At 63.7% G+C, this 8,878-nt stretch overlaps 1 protein-coding gene across 1 annotated transcript in view; it reads right to left on the bottom strand.

Moving 5' to 3' along the window:
- Window positions 1–253: 253 nt before the first annotated feature.
- Window positions 254–8,878, bottom strand: part of POLN (DNA polymerase nu) — a 167,231-nt gene continuing 158,606 nt past the window's right edge. The window contains exons 24-26 of the mRNA XM_029235434.1: window positions 4,100–4,167; window positions 1,652–1,713; window positions 254–585 (exon numbers count right to left, since the gene is read on the bottom strand). Coding sequence (XP_029091267.1) covers window positions 406–585; window positions 1,652–1,713; window positions 4,100–4,167 — 310 coding nt within the window. The 3' untranslated portion in view covers window positions 254–405. The remainder of the gene's footprint in view (window positions 586–1,651; window positions 1,714–4,099; window positions 4,168–8,878) is intronic.

Raw genomic sequence — 8,878 nt, 5'->3', positions numbered from 1 at the left:
GCCCTCAGGAGGGTGGTCAGGCTGTGATCTCTGGCCAGTACGTCACTGCCCCAGCCCTGGAGACCCTGGGAGCCAGGCTGCTGGCAGCTCCTGGGCACCCGCGAGGTGGTGAGCAGCTGTCAGCCTGGGGCAACCTAGGGCTGGGCCACTCCTGCCTGGGGTGCTTGCCCTGGCTGTGCCCAAGCGGCCGAGGGCTGTGCACATGGTGTATCCCACCCAAGGGAAGAATTCACGCGGACAGGGCTGAGCACATTCACAAGAGGCGTTTACTCTGGGGGGCACCCAGCTGCCCCAGCTCCAGAGGAAAGGTGGCCCTAGCCGAGTACCAAGCGCTTGACTCTGACCTTGGGAAGGCCACACAGCGGGCTGGTGGAAACCAGTTCTCTTCCCCGCTGTTGCCTGGGGCTACAGACCAAATGAAGGCGAAAAATGCGTGCACGGGGGTAGGCGCTCAGGGGCCGGCGGTGGCTGAGCGGTTGCTTGGAGACTCGGCAGGACGGTGGTGGGGTCACGGGCCGGGGCCTCCTGCAGTGGTGCCAGGTGTCCCCACGAGCGGCCGACACTCAAGCTCACCTTCAGGGGCACCTGCAGGTGGCAGCCAGAGGTGAGCGCCAGACCTTCCCAGCCACCGCCCAGACCCCCACGCGGGCAGCCACTTGCCCCAAGACACACAATTAGACACGGCCACAGCAGCTCAGCTACGGACAGACGCACACTCACACACGCTCACACGCACACACACGGCAACAGGTAAACGGGCTCACCGCACACCCACCCTGTCACAATGCCTCGACCTTGGCTGAGCCCCCCTCACCTGCCAGGGCCCCTGTGCAGCAAGGAGCTCGTAGGGGCTGGCCAGGCAGGGGGCTCTGGCATAGGGAGGTGTGTCCTGGGGCCACCTGCGGTCCCCCAGGGGGATCAGCTGATTTCAAGAGGTGCAGAGGAGTCTGGAGAGCCCTCCTAGGGACCTGATCCTGAGAGCACCCTTGACCACGGCTCAAGAGCTCCCTCTCAACAGGAGGGGGCCGCTCACAGCTGCAGCCCCCTGCCACTTGCAGGGCTACTAGTGGGGTGAGGTGGGGCTTCTTGGGCTCCTGGGGACCTCGGGTCCCCCACGTCTCCACCTGCCACAGGAGCAAACGCCAACCACTCCAGAACACGGGAGTTCCCGTCCCTGGCTGGGCCTGTGTGGGTGTTCCTTCATGCTGCGCAGCTGCCGCCCGCAGGGCGAGGTGAGGGGTGAAGTTAACGGTGGGATGGGTGCAGGGGCCCCAGGGGCACAGAACATGGCTGCTTCCACGGCAGGGAGGAGGGAGCGACCATGGGACGAGGGGCAAGCCATCCTTCCCTGCAGCCTTTCCAGGGGCTCCAAGGTGCTTGTTGACCCTGTCCGGCCCATGTGCAAGACTTCAAGGACTCTCACCTCCTTGTTACTCCTTCACCTTCCCCACCACCCTGGGGGAGCTTGGACCCGAAGATCTTCCTGGTGGGGACCTGGAGCCCCTCTGAGAGCCAACAGCCAGCAGTCTGGCTGGGACTGGCTTGGCACGTCCAGGTGCACCTGGGGCAGGTGGCAGTGGCCTGGGGGGGGAGGGCTGATGAATTCCTCCCCCACGCCCGGCCCTGCCCGGCTCCTGCCCCGCCCCCTCACCTGCAGCTGCAGCTCCACCGCCGGCACGTGCTGCAGGGCCTCCATGGTTCCCCTGACGAGGGCTGGGACAAAGGCAAGACAGAGGGGCAGCCCGAGCCTGCCTGGCAGAGCTGGCGCCAGGAGGACACCCGGGCCCCAGCCCTACCCCAGCCCTCAGGATCCCCGGTTCTCCCAAGTCCACACAGTCATGGTCACCTGTACTGGTTGCTCTGGCAGCCACTGCGGCTCTCCCCAACTGGTTCCAACTCCCACTGGCACGTGCTTGAAGGCGCCTTAACGGGCCCCAACAGTGGGTGCCGCAAGCAGGGCCCTCGGGTCCCAAGCGTCGCTGTAGCCCCGCCCACACGCTTGTCTGCAGCTGCGGGCCCCCTGTGCCAACCCCAACCCCCCGCCCCGGGTGGCCAGGCCAGGCGATCCCGCTGGCCCGAGCAGCCCAGGCAGGACGACCTGTGCTTCCGCCGAAACCCCTGTGAAGTTTCACGTGCCCGTGACGCTGCAAGGACAACTCCATGGCACTGGGGGCTGGGCCGGGAGCAGCCCGGCGGGAGGGGCTGGCTGGCTGTGTTCCTCAGGGTTTGCTCTAAGTTATCTGACATTTCAATACAAAGATCGCCAAAGGAACGCCCAAGGAATGGGCGGAGGCTGCCTTGTCCTCTGTCCTCCGCGGCCCCAGGGCGGGGCACAGGGCCTGGGGTGTCTGGCGCAGGATCAGCCGCTGTCCGAAGTCCTCACTACCCTCTCTGTGCTTGCAGAGGGACACTGGTGTGGCCGGGGAGTGGGGAGCCACTTCATGTGGCTCCTGGGTCCAGCTGTGGGGAGGTGGGCGGGCAGAGTGGGCCCGGCCTCCCTGGGGAGCTGCAGGGTGTCCAGGTGCTTCTAATGGGAGGAGTCAGACCCTGACACCCCCTCACTGGGTGTGCAGACAATGCCAGGTCCTCCTGTGTATCCTCTCCTTTGTGCGACTGACTAAACGAGTGACCCCGAGTAACCACTGGGCAGAGGGGCGGTGGCAGTCGGGCAGAGCTGGCTCTCTCCCAGGCCTCTCCCTGGGGTGACCCGTGTCCCCGGCCTGCACCATATGGCCCATGAGGGCAGGGTCCCTGGGCTGGGGGCCCCAGAGCCCCATCCTGGGTCTGCCCTTTGGGCCGCCATCAGGTGTGTCCTGACCACCCAGCATTTCAGAGATGGCAGCCAGCCCCGGCCCACACCGGGTTCACCTGTCTCGTGGTCCGTGGCTGGGTCGAGACCCCAGAGCTCTCCCAGCACAGCGCCAGGTGGTGCCTCTGAGTGCTGGCCTGTGGCCGAGGCCCCTGCATCCCTCAGGGAGCCACAGGGAGCAGAGCCTCAATGCCTGCCTGAAACAGTTAGCAGTTGCCCCCAGGATGAACGGGAACTGGACTGTTCCTAAGACGGCTCCCTCCAGATGTAGAACTTTTTCTTTCCTTTTTAACCAGCAGCTGAGCACCCGCCAATCCCATCAAATGGTTTGTTTCAGGCCCATTATTTCCAAACAGATTTCAAATGATGATGTAGGATGGGCCCCCCTGTAGAAGGAGGCCCTGTGTAGGATGTGGCCCCATGTAGGATGAAGCTCTTGTAGGATGGGGCCCGGTGTAGGATGGGTCCCCGTGTAGGCTGAAGCCCCGTGTAGGACGGGACCCTGTGCAGGATGGGGCCCCGCTATGGGCTGGTTTCCCAAATATAAGACGGAGGTGCGTGTAGGCTGGGGCGCCGAGGATAGTGGTCTCACCACTTTTCAGGGCAGGTCTCTGCAGGTGGTGGCGGAGCTGGGGGAGGGCTTGGCCAGTTGTCACTTGGGAGCTGGCTGGGAGGCTGGTACCCAGCCCTAACGCCCAGCCCTGTACTCTCTCCACCCTCGGCCACCTCCCTCACAGGCCCTGCAGGGCCTAGAGGGACCAGGGCCCTAGGGCTCCTGCTCTCACTAGAGAGGCAGAAGAGAGGCCCCCATGCCCACTGCAGTGGTAGTTGTTTAGGGGAGGACTGCTGCCCAACCTGAGGACTGAGTCGGGGACAGGTGGTCTCTAGCTTCAAAGAATACCGGAGGGCTCACAGCGGGTGGTGCCTGTCGCGGGGGCAGGGTGGGACCCAGGCTTGGAGTCTGTGCTCAGCCTGTGGGCCTCAGCCACCCCGATGCTCCAGCACTAACCCTGCTGCCGGCCCCACCGCCTGGCTCCCGCCGGCCTGGGGTCCCAATGTCGCCCCCATCTTTCCGGGGCCCCTGGGGCTGATGCAGGGCCCCCAGTAGGGCACTTAGCGTTCCCCAAGGGCTGCTGGCCAGGGAATGGCCGTCCAGACCTCTCAAGGGCCCCCAAACAAGGCTGGCCCTTCTGCAGGTGGCACACGGCAGGTGCAGGGAGGGGGCCTGTGAGCCCCCAGGGAGATACTGTATTCGTGACATAGAAACAACCCTGGCTCCTCCGGGCTCACCTGCGAACTCAGGAATCTGTGAATCCTCCACTTCAAACAGCAGCTCGTCGTGAATCTGGGCAACCAACCTGCAAGACATGCGGTGGAGGGAGTCACCCCCGTGCGTGGGCCTTCCGTGCTCTGTCCCTGCCTGTGACAAGGGGCGCGTGGGGGGCATGTGCACAGGGGCACGTGGGGCACTGCCCGGTGCTGGCCAATCCGCCTAGGTTTTGGCACAAGGTGCCCGTGAGGATGTGGCTCGGTGGGGAGTGAGAGGACCCAGGCAGGGGCTGGTGGGCGGGGGTCACGGCACCATCACCAGGACAGCCTGCGGGAGGAGAACACAGGTTAGAATGATGCATTGGAGGCAGAGGGCCCAGGATAAGAGGGTCCGGGCGACCCCCTGCCCCCCCCCCCAACCTGGGGAGCCTGACGAGGACACAGTGGGGCTGAGCATTTTGAGGAAGAAGAGCCCCCCTTGGACCATCGCGGGGGCAGGGACCCTGACAGGCCTCTACTCGAGGCCATTCTGCAGGCACAAGACCCCAGCATGTCCCTGCTCCTGGGTCCTGGCCCACGGCCTGGGCACCTTGCTGCTGCCCTCCTGGCCACTCCCTGTCCCCGAGACACCACGCTCCCCGCCTGGGTCTGGGCCCAGGGCTGAGCTCCAGGGGAGGAGTCAGCACTCACTCCAGCCCACTCCGCTGGACAAGTCCTTGCTCGATGCCCCACTTCTCTGAGCCCCCTCAGGCACCCCCTTGAGGGGTGTCTGTCCCCAGCTGCCTCTGGGTGAGGAAGAGAGAGGGGGGGTGTGTGGACGCTGCAGTGGAAGGAGGTGTGTAGGCAACAAAGGTGCTGCTGAGGGGCAGGGCTCCTGGGAGGACGTAGACTCAAGCGCCAAGGACTGGCATGTGCGCATGTGTGCACGGGGTGGGGATGGAGGAGGGGGACACCCCAGGGATCGGCCCTGGAAGCTGTTCCTTGGCCGCACAGAACACGGTCTGCAAGGATCTGGCCAGCATGGGCCAGGTGTGCCCCGCGCTTAGAAGGTAGGATCTGGGGGCTTCCCTGGTGGCCCAGTGGTTAAGAATCTGCCTGCCAGTGCAGTGGACACGGGTTCAAGCCCTGGTCCGGGAAGATCCCACATGTCGCGGAGCAACCAAGCCCGTATGCCACAACTACTGAGCCCGCGAGCCACAACTACTGAAGCCCGCGCAGCTAGAGCCCATGCTCTGCAACAAGAGAAGCCACTGCAATGAGAAGCCCGCTGCACCGCAATGAAGAGTAGCCCCCGCTCACCACAACTAGAGAAAGCCTGCATGCAGCAACGAAGACCCAACGCAGCCAACAATAAATAATAAATAAATTGATTAAAAAAAAGAAGGTAGGATCTGGGTTGTCTTCTGACACCTACTGGGGGCTGTGACCTCAGACCTGGTGCCAGCCCCTCCTTGGGGCGGATGAAGGAGGCTCACCCTGTGCACTCAGGGAGGGGGGAGGCGTGGTGCAGAATGGTCTTGAGGGCCTGTAGCCCTCAGGGAAGGAGGGTAGGCATGTGGGGTGTGTGTGTGTGCTCTGCCCTCTGTGTGACCTGGTCTCTGCCTCTAGGACGCTGCTTCCGAGGGAAGGGGCCATGTCCTGTCCTTGTCACTGTACAGCCTGTGCACACTTGTCACCGTACTGCCTGTCCACAGCAGGCAGAGGCAGCGCCTGGCAGAGCTGTGGGCCCAGGGGCACCAGGGAGCTGGGGCTGCACAGGGAGGTGAGGCGAGGCCCCCGGACAGGGGTCACCACAATGGTGAGTCCGGCCGGGCGCGGGGAGCAGTCTTCAAGCCCAGTGCAGAGACGGATTGTGCCGGCGCTTTCAGAAGCTGTGCAGGACTTTGTAACCGAGAAGCACAGGGCTCTACCCTGAACCACTCTCCCCTTTTCTCTGTTGCTGGGTCGGGGGGAGATGAGGCTGTGTTCCCAGCCACCTGCGGTGGGTACCCCCCAGCTCCCACGAAGGCTCTTGAAAGGGCTGACGTGCGGGGGGCGGGGGCGGGTACCCTTTCTATCACCACTGCTTTCTCCCTTTGCCCGCTATGCGCTGTGATTGCTGGAGTGGCCACCTCTACCAAGGCACCAAGCGGGAAACGGCCAGGGAGCCAGAGGGACTTCAGTCCTGCCGCCCCAAGCCTCTGAACCGAAGTCAGCAACTGGATCCCTCACGATGGGGGAAAGTCCACCTTTAAGTCTGAGCTGCCGTGAGCAGGCACAGCCCATCCTGCTCGTGGGAGTGAATCCCCAGGGCATGCTGGGTCCAGCCCAGGCCGCAGGCCGGCAGACGCCGCAGTGCCCGCAAGGAGGGGCCTGTATTTTACGCGCAGCCTCTGGCCAAGGGCTCTCGGCACCGTCCTCCGGGCAGCCAGGCCGGGCTGGTAGCATTGCCATTTACTTTCTTGAACTGACTTCTAGGCCTCTGGCGGGGTCTCAGGCTCCCGAGAGTTTTCATACTTTTTGAAATTACATTGTGAAATTCTGAGTTGCTGGTGTGCCAGCAACCTAAGAATAGGTTTGAATTGTTAGTCACTCACACATCTCTCTCACAGCTGACTGCGACATTACCATATCTCCAGTTGGAAACTGGGGCACAGGAAATGCACAGGAGGCGCCCGGGTGGGGCAGGTGAACACAGGTGTCAGACCCGTTGTTTCCCAGGAAGCGAGCTGATGGCTGAGGAACTTCCCGTCCCTTTGTCCTGCGCGGACAGGCCGCCCATAACCACGCTCTTGTGGGGACACTCCAGGAGAGCCTCACCTCACCTCCCGGCTGTGGCCCGGCCGGCAGTGGCTGCCTGGGGCAGCTCCCTTCCAGGCGCCCTCAGCTCTGAGCACACCGTGAGGACTCACCTGAGAGCACAGGCGCACGGTGGCTGAGCCCCAGGCCTTCCCGCGGCCTGGCCACAGTCCTTGAGAGACACGGCAAGGCCCCACGCCCCTGCCGTTACGCTGTCGTCCTGACCTCCGCAGGTGACCACAGACGGCCGCTCTGGGGAGCTTGGTCTCAGTGCCCCCACAGTCCCTCTGTGCTGTCAAGGTCAGGTTTTGTTAACTGCTCTGCGTCCTTCCTGCTGGACCAGCGTGGCGTCCTCCCGCCCCCAAAGGCCCAGCCTCCCATCCGTCCACTCCGGCCAGTGGCTGCTGTGGTCCAGGCCATGGTCCAGGGGCTTGCTGGCTGCCCCAGCCTTGCTTCCCATACATCCTCAAGGGCCCAGGTGCTGCAGAGCCCTCTCCACCTGCTGCCCTGTCACCGTGGGAAGTCCAGGGCCTGCTGCCCCCATGTCCCTCAAGGCCGCTTCTCGCTGCTTGGCTGGTCCTGTCGCCTGCCCTGGGCCCCAGGCACCTTCTCTGCCCCTTCCTGAGATGGGGAGAGCAAGAGACCACATGCCAGGCTAAGCCTGACCACAGATGCCCTCGGGTTGCTGCCAGGTGGGCAGAGGGCAGAGGGCTGCCTGTGTGGTGGGATGACCCTGCTGTCCTGTAACCATGGGCAAAGGAGCAGGGTAAGTGTCCTCTGAGGCTGCCACGCCGTCCAGTGGGGAAGCAGTGGGGCTGTGGTCCTCTGCATGAGCCCAGGGGAGGAGAGTCTGCAGCATGCCGGGGGGCCCGGTGCTGGTCTAGTTCTGGTGATTTGGGCCGTGTTGCACCACGCTCTCGGGTTCCCTTCTCTACATGCAGGTGTTGGAATCGACAGCCTCCAAAGCTTCTTTCCAGCCCCAACATGGTCTGAAACCTGGAAGGGCCTGTCATGGGGGTCCCACGTTGGAAGACAGGAGGCCGCCCCCCCGCCCCCCGACAGCTCAGCATGAGGCCAAGTGAGCTCTCGGCCAACGGCAGCGCTTGGGGTCACGAGCCCCCTGGCCTTCCTTCCCCAGCCCGTAGGCAGTGAGTGGAGGCCGTCCTGTGGCTCCAGCCCGCAGGGCACTTCGGGGCGACTGGACCAGGTGCCAGGAGCCCCAGGGACGCGTTCCAGTCACGTTGCTTCAGGCAGATACCAGCTCACGCGTGCCCCGCATCTGCCCCCCACCCCCACCCCGACCACCGACATTGTCCTAGACCTTTCCTGCCACTCCAGGGAGAACAACTCAAGTTCACACGCACAGTGTGGACGGCCGTGTTCCACACTGGCCTGCTTCGGTTTCTGAAATGACACGAAGCGGTTAACGTGTTCTGTTATGAAACGTGTTTCCTGAAGACAACACAGCGCTGGCAAAAGGGATGGCCACCGGGTTTCTGAATTCCTGGATGAGGACTGTCACCAAAAGGCCCCAGACCCTCGTATGCCACTTCCCTTACCCATCTCACAGAAACTGGAGATGGACCAGACCTCCTAGACGTAAGATATCGCGGACGTGGAACAACCGGCGCTAGTGCAGGCCCCACACACCCTCACGCATTTTACCCTCAGAAAAGGCACAAGTGAACAGGATGCATGGATTCAGGAGTCGAGCAGAAAGCCACGAGGAGCCCTGGATGGAAGAGGCGTCTGGCCTCGGCGTGTGTGTGCTGGGGACGGCCGGCAGGCGAGACCCGGCAACAGGAGAACATCTCCCACTCAGCTCCTGCCCCCTCACCTCCCACAGCTGCTGCAGGAACCGGAGACAGCAGCCCAGACCCTGGCGCAGCTACCGCAGGGCACCTGGGGTAGCGCTTATATCCTGCCGGGTCTCAGGCTTCTCACCCTCTGTCCTTCCTCCCAGCCCTGGGGTGACAGCCGGGGTGTGGCTGCTCCTTCCCAGGGGTGTAAGGTGAACCATGG

Source organism: Monodon monoceros, unplaced genomic scaffold, assembly GCF_005190385.1.
Source record: "Monodon monoceros isolate NGI ecotype Baffin Bay Population unplaced genomic scaffold, NGI_Narwhal_1 Super_Scaffold_20, whole genome shotgun sequence".
Taxonomy (NCBI): Eukaryota; Metazoa; Chordata; class Mammalia; order Artiodactyla; family Monodontidae; genus Monodon; species Monodon monoceros.
This window is presented reverse-complemented; position numbering and strand designations above follow the sequence as displayed.